This window comes from Dreissena polymorpha, chromosome 7 (assembly GCF_020536995.1).
Source record: "Dreissena polymorpha isolate Duluth1 chromosome 7, UMN_Dpol_1.0, whole genome shotgun sequence".
Classification (NCBI taxonomy): domain Eukaryota; kingdom Metazoa; phylum Mollusca; class Bivalvia; order Myida; family Dreissenidae; genus Dreissena; species Dreissena polymorpha.
In genome coordinates this window covers 39902221-39929289 of record NC_068361.1, presented here as the reverse complement: position 1 = coordinate 39929289, position 27069 = coordinate 39902221, and the positions used below count along the sequence as shown (strand labels likewise).

Genomic DNA, 27069 nt, shown 5'->3' with positions numbered 1-27069 from the left:
CCTTCCAAAATGCAAAAAACTCTAAATTCACCTTCTAACAGAAATTTCAAAGACAGTTGGATATCAGAATTTCCGTTTCTTAAGTATGATGCAAACACAAAATCTATGTTGTGCGAACTCTGTATTTCATCAAAACTCAATAATTCATTTACTACAGGATGCACTGTGTTGAAGAAGGAAAACATTGTGAAGCATATGAAAACCAAAGGTGAGATTTACTCAAAACTATTTTTACTCCAATACTAAAATTTAATTTAATTGTGTTGTGTTCTGGGCACTATGTAGTGGGTCAAATGCTAGAAAATATGTATAACATATATATGCTGTTATTGTCAGTAGCAGAAATTTCAATGTCACTATAAATATGTCAATGTATTACACAAATAAATTGATTTTCATAGTATTTTCATATTTGTTTATTATGTTGTTGTTTTTTTGTATTTTATGATCACCAGAAGGCAGTTGAAGCATCACAACTCCGGCGAGATATGCAGGCTGCCAAGGAAGTTATCATCAACAAGAGCGAGGCGGCTGTCTGATGTGCCATGGCAAATGTTCTGTTCCTAGCCAAGGAAGATCTACCCAGTAGCATGTTGCCAGAGATGAACAAGTTCATGATGTACCAGGTAAATAAAAAAGTAACACAAATACCATTATGTGTGTTTATTTCATATTTGACTAAGGTAAATGTATTAATCAAATACATAGCAACACGGCATACTTGGTAAAATATGTATTTGCACCAAAACTCGAATAGAGGTCAATTATGATAATTAACACAGTAACCATTTTGATATACATGTTATGAATAAGACACTTTGATGCGATGATTCTTATCAGGGTTTGTCCAAACTTGCTGACCTGTGTGTTGACAGTCGGACGTCATACGAACATTCCACTTCCATCGATGAGTTCCAGGATTCTTTGTCAGATGTTGTGGAGGAAGACCTACTCCTGAAGATCAAGGAAAGTAGCAAGTTTAGTCTCATGATAGATGAGAGAACGGACATTTCTGTCCATCAAAAATTGATCATATATATAAGAATTCTTGAAAAGAACAATGTTGATGTTGTATTGCCTCAAAAATACTTCTTATCAATCAATTCTTTGTACAGGGCTGATGCAGAATCAATTTACAGCAAAGTTGTAAACACCCTGGGAGAAAAGGGTATTGACATAACAAAACTGACAAAAATAAGTACAGATGGGGCATCAGTCATGGTTGGAAATAAGTCTGGGGTAGTCAACAGGCTAAAAGCAGACAATCCTGGCTTGTTAGCTACACATTGCATCGCACACAGGCTAGCCTTGAGTTGCTGCTCAGGGGCAGATGTTATTCCCTTTTTGGTGAAAGTTCAGGAAATATTGAATAGTGTGTATAAGTATTTCAGCCTTTCACCTAAGAATACTGCCATGCTGGAAGCAATCCAGAAGATAACCCCAGGGCAGGCAGGTTAGTTTAAAGAGGTCTTCCACACTTGGTGGCTCAGTTTTAATGGGTCTGTGGAAGCCATGATCCAGAACTTCAGCAACTTAGTGTCTGTTTTTCTACAGGAGAAATCGGGTAAGGCTCTCAGTCTTTATAAGCCAATCACATGTTACAAGTTTGTGTATGTGGTGCATTTTCTAGCCGATGTCCTCCAACCCCTGGCAGTGCTCTCCAAGTCTTTCAGAAACAGAACCTCGACTTTGCACAGGTAAGTCCGCTTCTGACAACAACCATCGAGTTGATTGAAAAACTCACTGCAGGTTAGTCTGGAAATCGTCTCACTCAAGTTCTTCAGCAGGTACCAGTAGAGCCCAGGACAGGGGATGATGGCTTAGAAACGTTTGAGTTTCAAGGCCACACCATCAGGGACAGTAGCAAGCAAAGGCAGGAAGCAGTAAGTATTTGTGATTCTTTTTCAGCAGGTATCATCAGAAGCATGAATGACAGATTTGCCGACAACCATGATGCTGGAGTCCTTACATCGTTGAGCATTCTATTCAACCCAGCCATTGCAAAGGACAGCAAAGTAAAGCATGTAGATGTAGTGGCAGAGTACCTATGTAGTGTAGGTTTTGAGGGATGTCTTGAGAGTTTAGGCATGTTCATGAATTTCATGCAGTCCCTTGTAGACAGTGGGAATAAAATTGTAGGTAACTCTAGGGACTCTGCCAACCTAGCCATTAAGAAAAAAGATGTGTACCCTGCAGCTGCAGAGGCAGCAGAGAGGTTGTTGGTAGCACCAGTAAGTACAGTAGATTGTGAACGTGGGTTCAGCAAACAGAACCTCATCAAAACCTGCCTTAGGAACAGGTTACATGTAAGTAGGTTGCATAAGTTATTAAGGATTTCTCTTGATAGCAGGAAAGTAGAGGAGTTCCCCTTTGACAGGGCTTTCATGAAATGGTCTTCAGTGAACAAACGTCGAATTTTGAAGTAAAGGTTTGTTAGGATGTAGGAGTAAGTTAGGATGTAGTTCTGTAGCATTTGTGGTAAGATTGGTAAAGCTTAAACATAATTGTGATATTTCATGAACTAAATTTTCAATGATGAGTTTCAGGCTACTTTGTCAGACGTGCAAGAAGCCCAAGGGGTGAAGAAGAATTCTAAACAAGAACAATTTTTGTATTGTATATTTTATTGTTATGTGTTGCATTTATGTTTTACTTACTGTAAAATCATCAATGTACTGTTGTATTGTATTATTTTATGCCTTATTCAATATGCTGATCATTGGACTGTTGTATTGTATTATTTCATGTTTTATTAAATATGCTGATCATTGGACTGTTGTATTGTATTTTTTCATGCCTTATTCAATATGCTGATCATTGGACTGTTGTATTGTATTAGTTCATGCCTTATTAAATATGCTGATCATTTAACTGTAGTATTGTATCTGCAAATTTAATAAGGCATGAAAGAACATTATACAATGATTGTATAATGTTCTTTCATGCCTTATTTAATATGAAGATATAAAATAAAATTGTAAAATGTGCTGTTAAAATCATTATTGTTAAATTTTCTGTTATTAAATCACCTTATTAAACATTGTTAAATGCTTATTTGTTGTTGGTATTTTTAAATCTTGTTTGTCCCAATATGGCCCCTGTTTGGCGACAACTTTTTGAATTTTGCGAAAATAAGTGGCGACAACTTTTTAAAGGCCAGAGGGAACCCTGGGTAAAAGAAGCATTTCGTGCGCTTATAACTTTTTTCCAGTTTCTGACTGTTAGCAGAGGTTATTATGAAACATATTTGCATTCAAGAGACAACATTTCAAATCGCTTACAAGTGTTTCACAGGTTTTGGGTAGAAAATTGAAACTGTTCTATTGATATGGATTGTGTGACAAGAGATAAGCATCTGGACAAGAATCGACACACAGTCATATTCTATAATTTATTCTTCCTGTCAGATCAATTAATATTTCAGTTTGAAAATAGTCTTCAGAAATTATTGCGGCTGATCCTAAACTGTAAACCGAGCTCTATTCCACAAAACAAATGCAGATGTTACTACCCGACCCATAAAACAAATGCAGATGTTACTACCCGACCAATAAAACAAACTGTGATATTATGATTTGACTCTTGGTTTAGAAAACAAAACACGTGATGATTTATCCTAAATTTGAACGTTTTTTTTTAAATACTGTTTTGACTGTCAAGAAACTCAACAAGACATACCTGTGGTACTTAAACTATAGTATACAATAAATTCCACCTAATACTATCATCACACAATCCAACATAAACCCTCCAAAATGCATTTTGATAGGCAAACTGTACCCTTTTTTCGGATGACTCGGTTTGGACACCAGTTGATTTTGCACCGAACGCACGAAGAAACACAAACTTGTAGCATTGTTCACGTACATGAATATATCCTTGATCGAAATACACCGAAAACTGCAGATTAAAATCGCATTTGTGTAGCGAATACGAGTCAAAATAACAACGCCATGAAACGCTAATTATACTGAACATAAACAATTTTGGTGCAAAGCGCGGCTAGCCAGGATCATCGGATGCTTACCAGTCGTCAACACCGCATTTGCAGCGATCGTGTTTATTTAAGTAATATATGCTGATATTTGTTTGGAATGATTTGGTGAGACAATATGTCGCTCAATCTTGGTTTCCGTGTATCTGTGTGATGTGCACATAGCGTCAGTTTCATCCATGGTTTGAGAGGTTTTTTTCTTAGATACGTGTTTTGCCCTCTTCGATTGCGATTTTAACAGTATGAATTCGCCTAAGCAGAAACCATATTTTGTCAAAATAAGTCCAACATAGTAGACCACGTCGTTTTCTGCAGCATTGCGAGACAGAAAAAGCACACTTAATTGTTCCTGGCAGATTTGTGGGTTAACATATTACTTTCAGTATAAGATAAATCATTGCGACTTAACTGTTAACCAAGCTCTGTACCGCAAAACAAATACAGTACCGAACCACAAAACAAATTATATATATATATATATATATATATATATATATATATATATAATAAAAATACGGCGGTTTCAGAGTAGACTTTGTTTTATTATATACAAAGAAGGATACTAAGTTACACATAGGGCGGGGCTAATAAAGACCCCAGATGCATGATTTACAATAGACGCGTAAACAGGACGGGGCCAATATTTATAACAGGGGCAAAATTGAAGCATACTTGTAGAGATCTATCATTCATGTTACTGACAAAATATTTGACCCAATCCTTGCGGTTTCAGACAAGATATTTAACTTTATCATGACTCTTGAAAACTTGACCAAATGTGACCCAATTGGCATGATTAACACGAAATTACTTGATGAACAGTTCAAAACGTTACGAACCTAGTTTTAAAAACAACATGAGCAATTCGATTTCGGAAAAGATTTACTAACTTTGTAAGCTGTTTTTATATATATTTGCGGTTTCAGATTTAATATATGTGTATATTATGTAGGTCTAAATAAATCATGGGTCGTAAACAGTTTAGATCTCGTAAAACAATTAAAGACCATCGGATAATGCTTCATATCAAATAAACTTCTGACTTTTGCGGTTTTCGAGCCGACGGTTTTGTGGTTTAATGATTATTTTATTTATTTTTGAAGCTTTGGTTACCTTCATATGCAACGGATCGCAACGATTTGAATAACATCGAACGAGAATAAACCATTCATCAATTCCTTCAAGTTTCGTTTAATACTCTCTTGTGGATTAGAAGATATCTTTCGATTAAAATATTGAAGCCAAACCAAAGGCTACAAAAACTTAATGTTTCAAATAACATAAATTATTATCGTAACGATGGATTCACATATTTAAGAACAAAGGTAAAATTAACTCGTTTATTTCTTCATGCAATCTTGAACCGTAACGGACGTATTTTTTAAACTTTGTGCGATGTTGATATTCACTAAGTGTGTAAGTTTAAACTGTTAGAAACAGCAATATTTTCAGAGCGAATGAATGTTCGAAAAGATTATGTAAGGATAGAATTAACTTAAAAGTGAGCGAAAAAAGAGATAATATATTAATCGTTGATGTTGCGTCATGTACCATGTATGTTTGTTTTGACAATAAACGTTATTGATACACCATTTGCGACCGACTGCTAGCGTTACTGATACTATATTAAGATTCGTTTTTCGGCATTTAGCAATGCAAATGCGACAAATAGCGACATAAGTGTTTTCGGCTTTATGCGTTATTTTACGTCAATTTATCGTCGGTGTGCAATTACCATTGCTACGTATACTTGTTAGTCTGTAGTTTATTATAACTCTTGTGTGGCCATTTGTACATTCAAGTTCTGGCACGGTTCGATATAATATCAATAAAAGCGCCACTAGTAAATTGAATAACTGCTTACATGTGCATGGTGCAATAAGAAGGCTAAAGGCTATTTAAGCTTCTTCGTCCGAAGCTAATGTAGTCGACAAGCCCGTGTAAGTCTTAAGTAATGGAAAACTCTTAAGCGGATGAATGGTCACGATTTATTAACAAATTAAGATGTAACTTTGATCGCTTTTTGTTTACTGTAGAAGCAGTATAATGCCTTAGTTGAAGAATTGTTTTGTTCATTGTCAACAACAATTGAATATTCCTTCATTTTTCATAAAATTATGTCACTCCGGTTATTGAACCGTCGCGTCATAGCTATATACGATGATTTTTCACTAATCTGTAAAATATGTTACCTAAATAGTATAAGAAAAGCGTGCAGAAGTATGCGTCTTACTAACCCAGCTAGCATGTAACGTTCAAATAACGCTACGCTTAAGTTTTGTTTAGGTTATGATCACACAAAACGTTCCCAGAACGTTTTAAGAACGTTGTAACAAAAATCAAAGTATCAGTATTAGTTAGTTATATGAAATATATGTTATGAAAGTCACATTTGAGCAGTATATTTTTACGATCCAATTATGTATCGTTGGACATAAAAAGTGTAACGTTCCTGTAACGTTCTTACAACGTTTTTGTTGTAACGTTATCGGGAAACCAACTTCCATCGTTACATCCCTAAAATTCGCAGAACGTTATAAGAACGTTATAATAACGTGTCATCAGCATTAGCAAACACATCGTGGGTTAACCCATTTTTAGTTAATTATTCAACCATGGCAATCGATTTGTGTAAAAAGAAATAACAACAACAAACAAACGAACAAAACAATTACAAGCTATCAACGTAAAAAAGCGTATTGCGTATAAATATTTAAATGAACGTGTGCGTTAATTAATTGAATATAGTGGGTGTTAAAAATGCTCCAAGCCCTTTTGCAATATATTAATTGGTACTTTTTGAAGTAATATTAAACAATTAATAAAGCATCATTGTGGTCCGAATTTATATCGTAGTGAATCGTTATTGTTTACGTCCACTGTATTTGACCTTTGACACGAAGTACGGTAATAGTATTTTCGAAACAACTAAATACAGTGTGTGATGGGGCAAAAGTATTTTATGTCTATAATTAGGCTGAGTTGTAGATATAAGTGTTTTAAAAGTCAATTCGCTGGAACGAAAATGTGTATTTTTATCCATTTTTCGCTTCGAATATATATAACCGATCGAGATGGTAGCTCCCTTCTCTTATCTTAATATCTACCGCCTGCCAACGCCCGATTCCTTAGTTCATAAACTGACCCGTGGAGCTTGCGATTGGCGCTAATAAGCCTTTAGTTTCGCTCAAAAGATAATTTGGAAGCCGTCGTAAATATAGCCAACGTCAAATAAGGTATTTTTACTGATATTTTATGTATGTATTTAGATTTTAGAAACCATAGTGCATCAAAACTCTGCTATTACCTGTATATTAACTATCTTATTTCAGAATGTTATAACGTAATGCTATTGTTGTGAACAGGCTTCATAAATTCAAGTAAAGTACAGTCATCAAATGTAAAATAATAATTGTAGTCTCGTAAATCCTATTGTGCTTATGTTCTATTAAAGGAGAATATTGGTTTTTATTTTCCTAAAAGAATGTAAATATTCAATAACACCGTGGAATCGCAAACAATAGTGATTGTGAATATAACATTTATAGTAGCAGTACTTAATTGATGACATCATTAACAAAAGTTAAAATGTAACAAAATATATAAATGGTCTGAATAGAGTTTGAACTCGCGCCCATAAAACTTGAAAGCTTCAATGAAAATTTTCTAAACCAATGTACCGTTCAAATATTAATATCGTTAATAAGCATGCGCAAAGCAGCATATACTTGTGCGTTATATTTCATTTAGATAAAGTTATTAAATAACTTTGGTGTATTCTGTATTTCCAGGATGCCAACGAAGATCCACCTCCAACTGATCAAGATTCAAGATAAATGGTCTTGTCACAGATTAATTGACGATATTTTCGTCTTCTTTTTTTAAATATCTTGAAAGGAACATTTACATTTTTGTAAAGGCAGTTAATTACTTAACACTCATGATCGAAGACCAAACATGCATAAGAGATAAACCGGTAGTTCTGTAAATATCGTTTGAAAGAGACAAACTTCATTGTGAAGTGTGTATAACGTAATATTTAAATGTTTTGAATTGTTTTTCTTCACAAAATGTGTTCACTTTAGCATGGGGCAAATTACTCCATATCATTTCAATAACTCTGTGGCAACTTGTTTAAACTGTTGGCTGTAAATATTGATTATAATTATATCACGCTACCAAATATCTGACTCTTCAAATACAAAGATTTTTATGCACATTATTTACATTTGTTTAATAAAGAATAAATTGTTGTGTTAACTGGTCAAATAACAAACAAGTTTTATACAGTATAAATAATATTTTTGGATTTAGTTAATGAAGAAAAAATTAAAGGAACATATATCTGTCTATACGCTTGTGTGAAGTTCAATATCTTTAAAATATGTTTCAGTGTGTTTCGAATATTATATGAAGTATGACGTGCTTATTGGCCAACAAAGGTTGTAGTTTATTACGCAAGCTATAGACAAAGTTCATCATCAATAATGCACCTTATTTAAAATGGGTTTAATTAAAAGGTCTGAATAAAATAAGCATTTTGAACATTTAAAAAGATGAATTGACGGTTATTTTTTAAATAAAAATTCATAAAAATCCCTGCATAAATTAGTTTGGCACTTAAATATAATCTCTATTGTTTAGAAAATGTTATGAACTTGTATATGTGACTGTCATGCAGTTGTATTTTTGTGGATTTATATTTGTGTACTTTTTACATTCATAAAATAAACTTTTGTAGAATTAATTTCCGTTGGTTTTAAACTCAAAATAACAGTTATATTGAGGTTTGTTTTTTAGGTTACATTGTAACGTTATTCCGCAACGTTTCGGGAACGTTAAGCACACCATACATTTTAACGTCAGGAGAACGTTGCAATGCAACGTTTCTGTAACGTTTGGGCTAACGTTAGGAAAATGTTCTTAGTACGTTTTCGTGATGGCTGGGAATATCCTTATTTTATATAATTGTTTTTCGGAATTAATTAATTTTCAACGCATATAGATATGATTTTTATTACGTTTAATATCGCTTTACGTTCAGATATTTCGAAGGCATTCCACTTTTTACTTTGGACTTTTTCAGATTAACACTTCTTTTTTAATAACAGCCTTATTATTTGATTGATTGTTTGCATCGGAGACACAAATTTAGCTAGAAAATCACGATGCTGAATTTCTTACACTTTATATTCACATAAAAGGACGAACTCATGATTGCTAAATTACGGAAATAATCTAAAATAAGATCAGCAGATGTTCGACAAGGATAGGTAAAACATGACCTGAAAGGTTCATCCTGTTTATAAAGAATGCAGTAAGTTTCGAACTGGAATGTATTTAGTTCTACGGATTATGACTTTAGAGCTCCACATTTTTAAAATGTATGCTATATGTAGAGGTAAACAAGTTTGTTAAACAAAAGTACTTGACGTAATTGTTGTTCCATGTGATCTCACGACTATCTAAATCATAAACAAGTGCAGAAGTATTCAAGTCATTATCCAGATTGTCTAATAGTACATTCTGAAGTAAATTAGATGTGCTAGCATTAAACTCGTCTTGCATTTGAGTTGTGTAATACTTAAATGTTTATCTCAAGAACTGATTACATCTTGAGATTTTCAATTCATTGACATTTAAGATCCTTTCAATATATACTGATAAAATATGATTTAACAAACAACATTATATATATATATATATATATATATATATGTTTTATACATAAAACGAACATACCCCCAAACTATACAGTGTGTACAATATGTAGCATTTTAAATCATATCCAAATATAATAATGTGTGAGCATTGCTTAGTATTGTATGAATGTTATTCTTGACAATAATATCCAATACATTTTTAATTTATATTATTAAACAATTATTTAAGCATTAAAACAAAGTTATCTTTTGATTTTTGTTTTTTTAAGTAAACAAACAAATCAATGCAAACACACTTAAATAAAATAAAAAAACACTTAAAAAACAACACATATTTTAAAAATTTTAAGTAGGTTTTCTAAAAAAAAAAATTATGCCAACGAACACATGTATGCGTATAAAGATAAAAAAAGTAAACAAATTACATGTAACATATTATACAAAAGTTCATCCTCTTTGTTAGCAAAACAGTCGCAGTCTAGCACAATTCTTGGAAGCCTGACTGCAAGCTGGTGAGACACGTTGAGTGGTATGCTTCAGGCTCTTAAACAGAAATAGTTAATAATCAGCATAAACGAATTAAAAAAAAATTCACGGGAGTAAGGCGCGATCAAGTACGGAATGTGACTCTAAGTAAATTAAAGATATAATAGTTCCAATGTGTACACAATGCAATTAATTTAAATCCTTAATAAAATCCTTGTAAGCAGCTAGAAAAGCGGCCTATAGTAAAGCTTCTTGGATTTCGAGCAAATGTATTTAAGGCTACATTGGAAAATAATCGTTTTCTATATAGTTCAGACGACGTCGTAGATGTAAATTCAAAGAAAGCATTGCTCGTTAGTTCGTCAACACTTTAAAAGCATGTTCCAGTCATTTTTTAAAATAAAATGTTCACAGCCTTCACACCCAGATCATTGTTTTTAATTTCAGGATGACCTTCAATCAGTTCTCAAAATAATAATTCGCGATCTACCTTTTCAAATACTGCGCGATCTTCGTTATGCTATCCATTTGTTCTCCAATATAGGATTTTGTTTTCTGAATCATCTGCTCGAGCTTTTGTTTATCGACACAGTTCAGGGGAACATCCTCTGTCAGGAGCGGTGACAACCGAAAGAACGGAACATTCATCATCTCGCACCAAGCACTTGCACGATTCGTCGGTTGCCCGTCCGATATTGAAACCTGAAGTTGACAACAACTCTTTGGGTTTAAATGTAAACGCTGCTTTGTGAGTAATATGCTTAAGACCTTTACGATGTTCTAGTAAACAGCTTGTGTGTTTTGGTTCTACAAAAAAAACGTTTCATAATTGGCAGCCGCTTACATAAAATAAAATGAAAGCTAAAAACTTGAGCTCAATTAATTAAAACATCTTTTAATCGATCATTATGACGTTGTGTGTCAAGGCGACAGGATATGACAGGGCTTGGCTCGTAACCAGTCCTACCTCTGCAGTTAGAACCGAGCTTTCAAAGGCGTAGTTTAAAATGGATTATTTTTACATGTTTCTAAATATAAGTGGAGTAGTAGAAACAATTACATACATGAAAGGTTTTCAAAACAATATTAAACGTCATTGTTTATGGAATAAAAACTCATGTTCGCCCAAGCCATGTTTAATAATAAATATAAATGATATTGTATATGTTTTACAACAAAAATCAATAGTAATGTTATTATAATAGTTGAATCTGATTTTTGTAAATTTTGGCTAAATGTGCATTAAAATGCTGGTGATTATAATTGTATGCAGAACAATTTCGTAAGTTTAATGAATACAAAGCGACCGAACTTTATAGCTGTCTCATTTTCATGAATTACTAAAAGCATTCTGAAAATAGGTATATATTAGCTTTTTTGTTCATTATTGTTGAAACAAATTTTTCTTAGAGACAAATAAAATATTAATAAGACTCCCTTTTTTGCAACCCCATATCAGAATTGTCTGGCATCACATAATATAAAAAGTCACCCACAATACATTATTCTTTGTACAATCCCAAAATAAATGCTTCATGTATAGTAATTAGTTTTCGTAAATCGATATAACTTAGGTTTTAGTTCCCTATATTTATAATGGTAACCGAGTGCGACTGGTGTGATAAAATATCACAAGACATTAAGTATAAACGTGAGGTTAGACAGCTACGGCGAAAAAAAAAGCCACCTGTCTTATGAAAATAATCAATGGATATTCTAATATTTCGATAAAATGTGAAAAGAACCATGCGCTTCATTATAAGCGTCATCTATTGTTAATATACAAGTACAGTAACTGTTATCGTCGGTAACGTTCATCTTTTAACCACGAACTTCAGTTATTCGAAACATTCATTAGCAATCTCAGCATGAACTTTGTTAAGATTAAATGTACCTGATATAATACGTCTTTAGCGAAGTTCAGCCAGGGTATGATCGCACCTACACCACCAGAGGTTAGGTCTGGGACTGTGACAGGTATGTGGTCCACATGGCCGCAACCAAGTGAAACCACCACGTCCAGAGATCGACCTGAATCAGCTTTTTTCTGCAACCATAAACGGAACACATACAACGCAAATTAAACGATGTGTTTGAAGTAACATAGCGCCGATCTATTAAGTAACTTAACAACAAATTGAAGAGATCGTAGTATTGTGTTTAAACCTTGACCCTTTATGAACGAAAGTAATAAACGCACAATGTAGCATGCAGTTCTAAACAGAAAACTTAAGCCTTCCGGCACATAACTAGTGATTTCCTTCGTTTTGTTAATTAATAATTTTGTGTGAAATATGATCGCACTAGATACATCTTAATCGCCTTGTGAACGTAAGTATGTGTATTTGATAAATATGCAAACACATGAAAACAATGTGCATACCCTCAGCCTGTTAATGTACCGTAATTTGTATAAGTATTCCTAATATCGCATGTGTCAATGTGCTTAGGGTAAAAATAAAGTGGTTAAAACACGACATGACAATTAGACATGTTTGCAGCTTCACGATAAACCAGTGTATGCGTTGTCAGGGGATTCAATGACACCGCAATAGTTTGCATCCTAATTTTTGCTTACAATTTCAAGCATATACGTTTATGTTTAAACAATTTAAATAACCCATGATTCAATTCATATATTTCCTATCATCAAACAAACATCATTAATCATTGTGAAAATAAATCAAAAATGTTTAGAAAATTAGAGAGTTTTATCGCAATATACAAACTAAAACAAAGTTATTTGCATAACTACCAAATTACATACGGATATCATATTTATTGTTTATCACATGACATCATTTGTCAATTTCTGATTTTTTTGGACACAGGTAAAGTGTCGATTGAAATGTTGTCCGTCCCATGGGCGCAACGGTCAATAATTATCTTCGACTATGGCAAATTCACTGCGTAGTAAGATATGTTAACGGCGTAAACGTGAACACTGGTAAAATGTACAAGTTATCTGTTCTTCGTTAACATTCATTAGCATTTACTTAATTTGATTAAAAATTGTGTGTGTGTACCTTGTAGACACACTTAAGTGGTATTGTTTTGTATATTGTTTTTTAATTATTTAAACCGTGCTCACCGTTTGTTCTTTCTTAAATTCGTGAATTTCCGCGAGAATGTCAAGGGTAGGGTTGTTGGACATCAAGCCTCCATCAAGGAACTGATTGTACGGATGAAAGTATGAGGGCGCTGCAGACGTGCTGCGGGCTGTCTCCCAGATGAACTGCTCTGGGTAAAAGAAAAACACCTAATCTTTAGCATTTCTAAAATAATATAAAGTCAGAGTGTATATGATCTTATTAAAAAATATACAAAGCCGATTTAACATGGATAATACAAAATATGACAAAAGCTCAGAAGAAGTAGAACGAGAATATAAACAAAACTGTTTTTACATTAGCAAATAGTTTTAGCCATAAAATCATTCAAAAGACATGCATGCACACTGTCGGGAAAAGCCCATGTGTCAATACAACAAATGGACGTCTGATGGTTCCCCGTCATATACGAGTAAACGTCGGTATTGGCTGAACCGTGTTCTTTTAAGTAAACGATATTGTATTTTTAGTTAAATTTAAAACAGAGTTAATTAAGTCTATCATATTTACCCGTTTATATTAATGTGTTTGTAGCGATTGCTAGATCACAGTTTTAAAATAAAGCTTTTAATACCATGGGTACATTGTATGCATAAGTCCTTTAACGGTTGTTTTTGTACTTTCGTATACGAAAGTGTGCTACCTCAAAGAATGAAATAAAATTTTTGGAATCACCATTTGGTGGTTTGATGCGATAAAATCCTTTTTCTGCTTGCTTGTATCCTTTCATGTACGACCGAAACATGTGAAGTTTCCACGGCCTGTGGTCTCCTAAAACTCCAGTTATCAGGACCCTGCAATAAATAGAGGATATTTGTTGGATTCGATGAAATATCGATTTTATTTCACGAGTGATCATTAACAATAATATTTTCACGAGTGTCGCAGCCACGAGTGAAAATATGTATTTTTTATGATCACGAATGAATTAAAATCGATATTCCATCGAATCCAACCAATTTTCTTTTTATTTTATACTTTTTCACCGTAAATTTACATTGAAAAAGAGTTTAACTGGATAATTTCGCTGGATTTATGACGTCATTTTGTCGAAAAAATGACGTCATTTCACATTAAAACAGTGAAAAATATCGATATTTTTCACTGTTATTATTCACTGTTAAAAGCAGTGAAATACCAGTTTTATTTCACTGATATTTCTCTATAGACCACCGGAAAGCATAAAAAAAATTTTTTTCTTTATCAATATGTTTTAAATAGGGATGGCATCGAATACCTATATCGGTATTCGAATATTCGCAAATCCATTCAATCGAATATTCGAACATTCGCATAAACGGCTGGTTGGATATAACTTCTATTACTCAGTTTCGTATCCAGTTGGGATATTTAATATAAATTGACACAGAAATACAATTGAATATACAATTGTTTTGTTGAGAAATAGAAAGCAAATATAGCTTAATTGTAAAAAAAAACGTTGGTAAAGCCTATTTAAGCGAAATATATCAGAAAAGAGTGAAACTTGTTCTGTGTTAACTTCCATTGCTTTTTAAGTTATATCTGTATGCTGAATACGAGGCTAATTGTTAACGTTGCTATCAAATAATTTTATCGCTGTCGGCTAATACTATGACCGATACTGTAATCGGGCACAAATATAAGAGAAAATAACATATTATATCATTTTATTTTTATTTGAAATTTTTCAAGTAACGATTGCGTGTACATTTTTATAAAGAAACATATCATAATGCATGCAAAGTACACCACATATTCAAGAGCAAATATAAGGAAAAACATATTATTGTTGGATATGGTGTCCGCCTAGCGATCGGGAGGTCACGGGTTCGATCCCCTCTGTGGGAGCGTTCTTTAGATCTCCCCCATAGACACCAAGGAAACGGACTCGAGAGCGTTTCATATAAGCTTAGACTGTTACGCAATCGAGCTTAAATAAATAGGTTTTAAAAAAAAGGAAAAACATCATGTCATAGAATTTTATTTTCCTTTATAACGTACTTTAATTCCAAAAGGACACACTTTTGTCATTTTTCGCGGTGAACCATTGATGCACTTTCTTTGCAAAATCAACAAGCACAAAACTAACACAAAGTCGTATTTTTCAAAACGATAATGATGTCATATGTCGTTGCCTAGCCGCCAGATGCCGGTTAGAAACCAAGAAGCCCGTCGTAGGTTACGTAAAGCGAGCCTCGATTTAGCACGGCACGTGCCAAATTTCATATAAACAGAGAAGAAAATCGTCAATGGGTTATTCTGGAATAATTATGGGCGGAGCTTATGCACTGAAAGCACGCGCTGTAACTAAACAAAACCAAAACATGCCGATACATTTTCCACCAGCGTAATAATCCGGTATTTTATGAATGAAAGTCGGAGATCTGATCGACAGATCAGCTGAAATATAAATTATGCGCAAATTGAGTAATTCACTCATTTTAATGGCTGTTCATACTGTGATCACAGAAACTTAGTTTTTATTCGCCAGTCAAATGAAGCCATTAATTGGCACCCCGTTGACAAACAACAGTTCGGGGCCTTTCTTAGAGTGTGTATATTGCATTGCGCAATCAACGCTGATACGGGCCGCGTTATCAGTTTGGCCAGGTATGTGTATTAACGTACTTATACACATACCTGGTTTGACACGGAGAACGTCACATCAGACATGTTAATCACAAGTAATTTCGGTAGCCAATTTGTAAGCGGCTCGCAGGTCATTACATATTAAGGCAATAACGTTTGGAAAAAAATGAGAATATGCGAATATCAATTCTGTTATTCGAATACTGACCATTCAATCGAATATTCGAATATTCTAATAATTTTGCCATCCCTAGTTTTAAACAGTTGTGTCCCCCAATTTATCGTTGTCGTTGTGGTTGTGATAATGTGTTATGCATTTGTGTTTTAAAACAAGAAGATTGATAAATTAAATAAATATATTCGTTTATAAATACAAAATTAAACATATATAAAAAATCGTTGTGTATGTTTTTACTAGCAGATTTTAAACTCATCGGATTAATGGCATGGTAAAGTCAGGAATTTACTTTACATTACATTTCTTACTTTGGATGAATTATATCCGTCATAACGCTTGTTTCCCCAAATTGCTCTTTCAACAATTTTTCTAACACTTCAGAATCGTACGGCGTTGAGCCCGTGAATACTTGGTCCTTCAGTTTATAGTAAATGTTGCGAATGTGAGAGACGGATTTGCCTGTAAAATGGATAATGACCACCAGTTAACAAACGCAAAAAACGTATATCAAGTAATCACGTATTAATCATTATTATCCCATAATCGGTATTTATCGTAAAACTAAACATCGGTTTGAATTCTGGTTGAATCATGATGCTTCGGGATTACCAGTCACGCTCCAGGACGAGCAAGATCAGGATTATAGAGTAAACTTGCGTGTAATGTTGTAAGATCTTATAAATATGTACCGCAATTACAATTTAAACTGTTTAAGTTGTTTTTTTGCAAAATGCCCAAACGTTCGAACAAGGGTCATCGCTTTTACATGAAGCAGGTCATCATGTTTTAGTGTTTGTAACATAACTTTATGAGGAAAAAATCAAATGATGTTGTCAAAAGTATCTTACCCGTTGCAATACCCAGTGCAATAATTCCTCCGGTGCTTGTTCCGCCAATCCAGTCAAACAGTTGTTGTATTGGTTGACCCGCTTTCTTCTCGATTGCCTCCAAGATCTCGAGCATAACGAGTCCTCTAATGCCTCCACCGTCCATAATCAATATCTTGATAGACAGGACTATTATATGTAACTATGCATCATATACCAAGATCCAATACCATGACGGACGCTAAACAAACATATGTAGGCACACGACACATTTCTGTAATTCATGCTGCACATGGCCAGAGCCTGTCTGCAACATGTACGTATTGCCAGATTGTAATTGTTGTTTACTTTGTCTTTTTATTGAACAATCTCAGAAAACGCATTTAGCTTAAAACGCAAATAAGATTCAACAATAAGTCTAGTTGTGATAAATAATTAGTATCTCACCCTGCCCCCTTCAGCCATATTCCATCCTGATACGTTTAAACTGCGTTGTGGTTGAATGTTAGAATCCTCTGCAGTCTCGTCAAGCAACTTTAAGAAAACAGTAGGTCATGTTAGATAACTCTACGGAATTATGAAGAATGCTTAGTATTATTATTTTTGTTATTGACGTACACACATATTGTAGCGTTTATATTATATTTGATCATACACTTCAATTCAAAGGTGTTCAATATTAACCCCGAAACTGAGATATCGTGTACAGTGGTTTTACTATTGTGATGCAACATAATTGGGAAACTATAGAAAACTGGCCTGTGCAGAGTTTCATTTAAAAACGTCTTTTCAAATTGGTCGTCCATAAAAACTTATGAATTTTTGTATTGACTTATTAATTCTGATAATGTTTAATAAAGTTTATCAATAAATACTAAATAAATACTAAACAGTTTATAGATGTAGCCAAATTAGTCGACTAAACATGTGCCGGCTAAGGGAGAAAAGAAAGTAGGATTGTTTTTAAATATAGCTCAATAATATTAACGCAATACTTGCGACTTAAACGGGAATGCTTTAAAAGTAATACAATATTTCAAATATCCACCTGCGCTTTGGCATCTTCGACGCTGTCCAATGTAAATTCGGACCCAATATCTTTGGCAGCGAACTGCGCTATCTCTTCAAACTTGTCATCGTCGGAATCAATGGGGAACAGTCCTCCAGACATAGGGCCATTCTTTCCAGAGCGAATATCTTTGCCAAGCGCCATTGCGCCAAGGGCTATGAGTGCTATTATCTTGTAACTGACGGAAGACATGTCAATTGTCTTCTGAAAAGTAAGAAACAAAACCCCTGAACGTATATGCAAACGATTCGTAACGATTTTATACGTTTAAAAGTGTAATGTTTGATTTACTATTAAACAATCGCAAGATATACATTATGTAATAACGTATTCAGTATTCGTTTTATTAAACAGTGAATGAGTGCGTGTGTGTATTTTACGAATGCTTGATTCAATTTTGCTCAGGTATAACTTGTATTTTCTAAAGTTTCGGCCAACGCTAATATCAAGATAAATTGCATTCACTGATTGGAAGTAATTTAGAGCAATAATATCACGTTTTTTTTTACGGGAAACACGTATACATAAAATACGATGATAATAATAATAAACAGTAAACAAAATAGTACATTGCGGATATAAAATACAAACACTCCATATTATAAGTGCATACACGATTAACACTATTGCTAATAACATGAACCATAATGGAAAAATGGCAATGCTATGGTTGCTATAATTAAAGTTGCAACAAATAGTGAAACATTCATACGCCATTAAATTGATGTACAGTGTTGTTGTTGTTTTTTGTTGTTGTTATTTTTCTTCAACATACTGTTAACCCTTTCAGTGCGGGAACCGAATTTTAAAGGCCTTTGCAAACAGTTTGGATCCAGATGAGACGCCACAGAACGTGGCGTCTCATCTGGATCCAAACTGTTTGCTATTCTGATAGTATTCTTTGAAAAAAAATGAAGAAAATGCTTATTTTACAAATTCAGCAGACTACATTTTAGCAGTCGACAAATTTCCCAGCATGCAAAGGGTTAATTATATTTGATATGCTGTTAAATGGATGCATTTTTATATTGAAATCTTGTTTTAAACGGTATTTAATTAATATGTTCTCTAGGTTAAATTTTCCTAAAACGAAAAGCTTAACTCTTTAAAAGCGTGTCATTTACAAAGACTTACCCTTCGAAGTAGCTTTAGTTCGCTAGCGCCGTTCAGAGCAATAAACTTACCGAACAGTGAAACCGTCAACTTATATCATGACTCTTTTTGCGCCGTGCGTGACTATCATTTTTCAGATCTATACCTCGGGTGTAAGAATAATCGCATTTGCATAAACATTAAGTGCGCAGACAACAGCTGAAATGCCACGTACCTATTTTTGCGCTTGAATCGCTTTTTTATCTTTATACATCTCCGTCAATTTCCTGTTTACGAGAATTTTCAGTTGTCCGCTTCTTTTATCTACTTTTACTTTCATTGGTGTAATTTCAAATGAGGTGTATTTGGCTAAATGAAGGTCAGAGTTGTGGTCCTTCGCCGGTGATTATATAACATGATCACTAAGACAAATTGATCATTCATTGAATATATAAAAAGAATGTAAGGATATTGAGATGTTGCAAGCATTAATCCTATGGCGACGCCCACGGCACAAATGAGTGAGTAGTATACTTCGGACTGAAAAAGAATGGGTCGTGCATAATATGAGTCGCGTTCTGAGAAAAATGGGCATAATGCATGTACGTAAAGTGTTGTCCCAGATTAGCTTGTGCAGTCCGCACTGGCTAATCAGGGACGACACTTTCCGCCTAAATTGGATTTTTGCTAAGAAGAAACTACATTTTAACTAAAAATGTCATACAACCGGAAAGTTTCTCCCTTGATCAGCCTGTGCGGACTTCAGGAATAAATAAATAAGATATTTATGTATTATTTTGCCAGACTGACAGGCATTTTAAATAGGATTAAATAATATCAATAATTTAACAGTATGAAAACAATAATTTAGCGTCGTGGAGAAACACTCCAAACTAAGCACGTCGACTTATTTATTTTGAAAGCATAATAAGTAGGTGTTTCAACGGTTTAAATTACGCATAACTAGATTCCTAATATCAAAGCTGAGACCAATTGTCAAAACAGTTCATATTTACGGATCGATAACTTATTTTCACCAGGTTCATTCGCATAATTGACATTCACGCACAGTTAGAAATTGAACATTAAACATTCATTAAAATACTTACCATCTGCGTTTCATCAAAGTTCATATTTACAGATCAATAACTTATTTTGATCCAATTCTTTCGCATCGTTGAAATTTACGTAGTGTAACGAACAAGATGACATCTCTGTCAGAAATTATTTGCGTTTACCAGCGACCAAAACAGTCATGATCGTTAGACTTGAATATGTTTATCATCGTGACTCCTGCGGCAAGGGTGTTTGGTCAGTATCCACTGTACTAATCTCCGTTTCATCTTGTGCTTTATATAACGACTTTCTACTGTATCACAGTTTTCATTCGCTCATCTCAGCATTAATGATTATTAGTTCGACCGCGTCATGCGATAATTGAGCATTCGCGCAGTTAGGTCAGGAGCGTGCCTTCTATTTGTCGTGATTTTATGTGAGAATGCTCGGGTTGGTCGTTAATTACGCTGAATGTGTATAGCATATGACCCATTTTTTTATGATGAAACTCAATTGATGAGGTGGGTGGTTGTTCGCCGTCTGTTGTCACCATGTAATAGCTTTTTTACATGGGATTTTGAGAATAAAGTGGAATGGGGGGACAAACCGTGTCTTGTGGACTAAGGTTTTCAATATATATTTTAGGTGTGATTTTAAAGTTTCACTGAACAAGATTTCATATGTATCTTACTGGAAACTAGTTCATATTAAACATGTCGTATCGGCTCTGATTCGTTTACAAATTATGAAAACAATGAAAATTTCTGGATTAGTTTCACCAAATATTGGTATTAATATAGCCTGATCTAAATTAACACATCGTCTTTTGGTCGGTTGGTCGGATTTCCGTCGTACAATGTCGGCACTCGTGTGTCGGCTTATAAAGCGCTGAATAGATATTTACTAAACTGCACACGAATACCTTTTGACGGTCCTCGATGTCGATCAAGTAGATCCTGTCCGATGCACACAGGCTAATCAGGGACGACACTTTCCGCTTTTATGGTATTTTTAGTTTCAAGGAAGTCCCCCCTTACCGAAAATCAAGTTTAGGCGGAAATTGTCGTCCCTGATTTGCCTGTGCGGACTGCACAGGTTAATCTGGGACGACACTTTACGCACATGCATTATGCCCATTTTTCTCAGAACAGGACTTATACGTGTTTATTATTTGCTGTTGTTGTTGTTTTAGCATATACATACTTATGTGTTCGACACGAAAAATGCAATCTTTACTTACTTTGTGCTGTCGAACAAAATTTGAACGTGACAAATTTTCATCGCAGATCAATGTTTTCCAACTATAAAACATATGAAAAACTTACAAAATGCAACCATTAAGGCGTATCCAGAATATTTTCAGAGGGGGGGGGGGCTGAACTGTTTGGGGAGAGTGCGGGAGGGGTGTCCCTTGCCGTCGTCGATTTTTTTAAAATGGCACATTAAAATGATGCAATTTCCTGCTATCTAATCAGCATTTTGCATGATAAAAGTGAATGTAACACAAAATAGAACTTGAGTTCAGACATCAAGTGTGACAGACACACAGACAGACACACAGGGGTAAATAAAATGTCTCCCAAACCACTGAAGAGGGTGCCGGAGGTGCCGGAGAGCTGAAAATAGATAAAGTAATCGAAGATAAGTAATGACTTCAAAGTTTTCAATAAATTTTCTTTTGATCAAATAAAAAAGTACAATTTGAACACAATCAACATTTTTAGAAAGTACCTGATAGCAGCAACAGAATCATTTTCAGTTGGTTCATTAGTTTTTTGTTTTTTGTTCCTAATGGATTCAATTGTTGCCTGTTGGTGTTTCATTTTGAAAATGATTAAGTTTCATACTAGCCAAGTAATTCTTCATTTTTGAGTCCTTTTTAATTTCAACAAGAGATGTGTTTGTACGAAACACACAATTCCCCCTACTGCGCCGCTTTGAATATTTTTTTTATTATATCCCTTTAAAAAATATTACTTCTCTTGTGAAAATGATTTGTACCTGCCAAATGATATACAATAGAAATTATCTCCGTTTCAGGTTTGTTACTTCACTTGGATTTTGTTTTTTTGACCTTTGACCTTGACGGATGACCTTGACCTTTCACCACTCAAAATGTGCATCTCCATGCGATACACATGCACGCCAAATATCAAGTTGCTATATTCAATATTGCAAAAGTTATGGCAAATGTTAATATTTTCGGACGGAAGCACAGGCTGACAGACAGACGGACCACAGTTCAACTGATATATGCTACCCTACCGGGGACATAAAAACTATGGATGAACATCAAAGCAGTTAGCCCAATTTGTAAAAAACAAACAAATTAATTGTCATTCATTAAGTGTGCTGTTGAATTTCACTGGCAAGAACTTGTTACTCAAAAGGATTTACACAAAAACATCTTGTATCAATTTTACAAAAACTAAATTCATCTAATGTGGATTTAATCGAACTGTTCTGAAAACTCAACCAACTTTCCATGGGAAACGTTTCTTTTATGTACACACCATTCATTTTCTTTTCCGATGAATGTTTAGGCACGTGACCATTTGAACAAATATAAACGCTACATAATATGAAAAAAGCGGTGAAAATAAACATTGTACTTTTATAATAACCAAACATTTGCTTGAGGTGTGCGGTTAAAAAATAATTTTGAAATTTATATATATCAACAAAAAATAAATATTATCCTTGTTCTAAATGTTGCATTTGTATCATGTTTATTTAATAATGTATCATTTTTATTGTTGCTTTAATTTGATAACCTATTAAATTGTATGGTGTTTGTTATAAAATAACCCCCCCCCCCCAAACCTCATTAACAATGTATGAGTCTCGCTCTGTGAAAATGGGGTTAAATGCGTGTGCCAAAAGTGTCGTACCAGATAAGCTTGTGCAGTCCACACACGCCTATCTGGGAAGACACTTTCCGCTTTTATGATATATTTTGTTTAAAGAAAGATTCTTCTTAGCAAAAAGCTAGGTTAGGCGGGAAGTGTCGTCCCTGATTAGCCTGTGCAGACTGTATAGGCTAATTAGGGACGACACTTTACGCACATGCAATAAACCCCCTCTTCACAAAGCACGGCCCATATGAATTTGTGTTCGATCCGTTTACTATTTTTCAAGATATGCTTCGAAAAAGAAAATAAATACCGATGAAATATTTAATGTTCTCTAACTCTGCCCTTCCCCGTAATGACTTCTATCATTGAATGAAGTTACATTTAAATCCTTACACAATTCAATATTTCCTGATCCACAAAAACGGAAGGACGTAAGGACGAAATGGTGGACGATGCGCTTACTCTATGCCTCACTTTGGGGGCATACACATACAATTGAGCCGCGCTCTGTGAAAAGGGGGTTTAATGCCGGAGCGTTAAGTGTCAGCTCAGATAAGTCTGCGCATTCCGCACAGGCTAATGAAGGACGACACTGTCCGCCTAAACTGGATGTTTGGTAACAAGAGACTCTCTTTAAACGGAAAATATCATAAAAACGGAAATAGTCGTCCTTGGTTAGCCTGTTCGGACTGCACAGGCTAATTTGAAACGATACTTTTCGCACATGCATTAAACACCCTTTTCACAGAGCACGACTCAATAAGGAACAAAAAATCAGTTACGCACAGAATATAATTCTGCATTTTATCACTCGATGAAATTAGCCGCTTTAGCTTGTTCTGAAGGTTCAAGACTGTATTGATTTTCTACCGTAAAAAATGTTGATGTTTTAAAATAATTTGAATCGTCTCAAATATATATAATACATAATAATATAAGCTCAGTTGAATTATCCGAAGGGATATTAAATAATTATAACTCTCTGATTATACTCCTTTAGTTGACGTTTCGGCATAATGCCTTTATCAAAACAATGGAAATTATATGTTAACTACATTTTTACGTCTTTTGACTGAACAATTTAAAAAACAAAGAAAAATGTTTTTAAACGTCAAATAACGTTGTACATTATTATTATAATAATATATTCAGGGCATAAAACAATATATTACATCGTCAAAATGTCATGGAGTAACGTCATATCAATTATGACGTCATAACGTCAATAAATATTCAAATGAAATTTAATTGGGGTTTAAATACATGTATAAAATGTTGTTCTTTGGCTAACCTAGCTGAAATATTGTTCGAAAATAGCTTATAAAATGGAAAAAAAAAATAATTTTGGTTCATAATGTGAACATTCATCTTAATGTTTACTTAAGGGCATCTGTCTTGTTGAGGGGTTTCGCATTTCTTGTTCATGGACAGATCGTCTATTTCTAAGTTTATCGCCAGTTTGGCCTATATAAAAAAATTGAACCCATTGCATAGTAATACATAAATCACATTTTGTATATCACATGACTTATTAGTTTTTATTCTGAACACTTTGCCATTAAAATCAAAAGAATTCCCTTCAGTAATATAACCACAAAGGGCGCGTCTAGGGTCATTACATTTTTTGATACTCTTGGTTCTTGAGATGAAAAGTAAGATTTGGTTAACAGACGTTTTAAATTAGGTGGCTGTCGCTTACATTTTATTATCTTCTGATCTGAAATTATTTTATTCATAACCGGGTCCGTTTTTAAAATGTCAATGTTGTTATTTAATACGCCAAACAGTTCTTTATTTTTTGCATTTTGTGTTGAAATAAATGGAATTATATTACTCTTGTCCTTTTGTGTTGATTTTGAAAGTAATTCATGTTTAGGGATGGATAGTGCTTTTTTAATACCTGTATTTATAATAGATTTTGGATATTTTCTTTGTATAAGTGAATGCTCAAGTTCTTTTAAACGTTTTAGTTTAAATGTATCATTCGAAACGATGGTACAAATCCGTTTCGCTAAAGTGAAAGGAATATTTATTTGTGTGTGTTTATTATGACACGAGGTATAATTAAGATATTGTTTAGAATCAGTTTCTTTGTAATATATATCAGTATTAATTTTAGTATTGTTTTTTATAATCAAAATAAATTTTTAAAATAATAAGATTTCTAGACGATTGCTTTATTTTCTGGATAAAATTCCCACATGAACTTCTAAGCTTTCATACTATTCTAAACAACTTACATTCGGATATCAAGTTTACAATGCAAAACAAGAACACTTGAGTTAACATTTCTTGATATATTGATTATATTACACCTAATCACACCACACATTACACTACATCACACCCCATCTTACCGAACCACTCAAACCAGACCACACCGCACCTTACCACACCACTTCGCATCGCATCGATTCTTACCACACCACAGCTTATAACACCACAACTAACTGAACCTCATCACACAATACCACACCTTACCTTACCACACCTTACCACACCAAACCTCACCACACCTTACCAAACCGCACCACATCGAATATTACCACACTTCAGCTTATAAAACCACACCACACCTTACCACGCCACACCTTACCACCCCACCCCACTCCACACCACACCTTTCCGCACCACAACACACCTCACATCACCACAACACACCTTAAATCACCTCACCACACTACACAGCACCACAACAAACGACACTACACCAAACTTCACTACACTACATTACATAGCACTACACTAAGCGATCGAGCACAAAATCAACAATGTGTCACACGCTCTTAATCGCGGTCTTTCTTTGAGAGTTCAGTCTTTGATACGTTGTGTTGCGTGTTATTACGTTATTATATGATGCTTTGGGCTTGGTTGCAATATGTTCACGATTTAAAAAATATGATGCGATGTTATCTCCCGTTCAGATATATAGTCGAGTAGAAGTATTTCACATTATTCGTCAAGTGGTTATTGATTAGACTGATTTCAATATATGAAATACACTGCTTAAACAATACAGGAAATATAAAGGCATACAAATCTTTTTCATATTTAATACCATGTCCTTGACAAAGTTATCATTTTATTGTATTGAAAAGTTTAAAGTTGCTAACATACCATAGTAGAAGAAAACCAGATTCGAAGAATTTTTTAACAAGACAATAACATTATTTGACAGAAACGACTGCAATAATCTACGTCTTTACCGACACGGTATTCAAAATAAAATCGTGTTTCCAGAATAAGAGCGTTCTTCTACGAGTAAATATTTTATCGTACGTTTAACTAGAATTAAAGTACATGTCATCATTTAAGTATCGCATACAGAAACTATACGAGAATTGTTTGCTGTTTATCAAAAGCCATTCATTTGTATTTTGTTTTGATTTGACGCAAACTAAGTCTACAATGTTTCATTTAATGAACACGCATGTGTTTAAGTGGTTCACAATCCATTCTACTGTAGTCTCTGTGCGCTCGAGCATGTATTAGACATACAATTAAGATTGTTTCACATAAAAATGGTATAACGTATCTGATTCAGAACAAAACTGGTTGATGTAGCAATTAACAAAATTATTAAATATATTCGATATTAATAATCATTCAATTCAGTCGCATGAACGAACTGTAACAAGTGTTACTTAGTCACCAAGTGAACATCCTTTTGCAAAACGATATATGATAAAAAAAAAATTAAACCCTATTAATCTATTTCTAAGAGTTGAATACAATCGATATAAAGTAAATCAAACAGCTTACCGCATCAAATTGCAAAACTTGTATTTAAACTTCATACAAAAGTAACTTATATCTGACGAACGCAAATGAGCCTCGCTCTGGGAAAACGGGGTTTAATGCATGTGCGTTAAGTTTCGTCCGTACTTAGTAAAGGCAGTTTTTTTTTCATATGTCTATAGCAAAACGTGTTAACACCTAAGAATGTATTTGTATTGTCTTATCTTCAAGACAGTTTGTTAAAAAATATATCACCATTAAAAATGATTTGCCGCGAAGGGAACTTGGCAGTTTTCGTTATTAATTTTTCATTATTTTTCTTCTTATAAACCGCAAAGGTAAGGGGTTCAAATATTAAATCCCTGGACGCTTCAAAGGTTATTTTCGAATGTGTTTAACATTTAACCTATAGATGTGGCTGTTTTGTTAC

The 27069-nt window shown here is 34.0% G+C and overlaps 3 protein-coding genes across 3 annotated transcripts in view; 1 reads left to right on the top strand and 2 right to left on the bottom strand.

Moving 5' to 3' along the window:
* The window catches only part of LOC127838884 (baculoviral IAP repeat-containing protein 3-like), a 219464-nt gene that overhangs the window by 119190 nt on the left and 73205 nt on the right, over window positions 1–27069 (bottom strand). The gene's annotated exons all lie outside the window — the stretch shown is intronic.
* Window positions 453–7830, top strand: LOC127839652 (uncharacterized). The gene is made up of 4 exons (XM_052368035.1): window positions 453–626; window positions 841–1453; window positions 1777–2306; window positions 7786–7830. The coding sequence occupies exons 1-4, from the start codon at window positions 546–548 to the stop codon at window positions 7828–7830; spliced, it is 1269 nt and encodes a 422-aa protein (XP_052223995.1). The 5' UTR covers window positions 453–545.
* Window positions 10630–20123, bottom strand: LOC127839651 (85/88 kDa calcium-independent phospholipase A2-like). The gene is made up of 9 exons (XM_052368034.1): window positions 20100–20123; window positions 17878–18102; window positions 17277–17363; window positions 16851–17004; window positions 16311–16461; window positions 13929–14047; window positions 13235–13383; window positions 12038–12190; window positions 10630–10845 (listed from the first exon to the last, which is right to left on the bottom strand). The coding sequence occupies exons 1-9, from the start codon at window positions 20121–20123 to the stop codon at window positions 10630–10632; spliced, it is 1278 nt and encodes a 425-aa protein (XP_052223994.1).

What these genes read in the sequence shown, in the direction of transcription:
- LOC127839652 (XM_052368035.1), top strand. Translation starts at nt 546, where the DNA reads ATGGCAAATGTTCTGTTCCTAGCCAAGGAAGATCTACCCAGTAGCATG. An exon ending in ACAAGTTCATGATGTACCAG is followed by an intron (nt 627 to 840) that starts GTAAATAAAAAA and finishes GATTCTTATCAG; the next exon opens with GGTTTGTCCAAACTTGCTGA. An exon ending in GATAACCCCAGGGCAGGCAG is followed by an intron (nt 1,454 to 1,776) that starts GTTAGTTTAAAG and finishes GTCTCACTCAAG; the next exon opens with TTCTTCAGCAGGTACCAGTA.
- LOC127839651 (XM_052368034.1), bottom strand. Translation starts at nt 20,123, where the DNA reads ATGAACTTTGATGAAACGCAGATG. An exon ending in TGCACTGGGTATTGCAACGG is followed by an intron (nt 16,462 to 16,850) that starts GTAAGATACTTT and finishes TCCATTTTACAG; the next exon opens with GCAAATCCGTCTCTCACATT. An exon ending in CTAAAGACGTATTATATCAG is followed by an intron (nt 10,846 to 12,037) that starts GTACATTTAATC and finishes TGTCAACTTCAG; the next exon opens with GTTTCAATATCGGACGGGCA.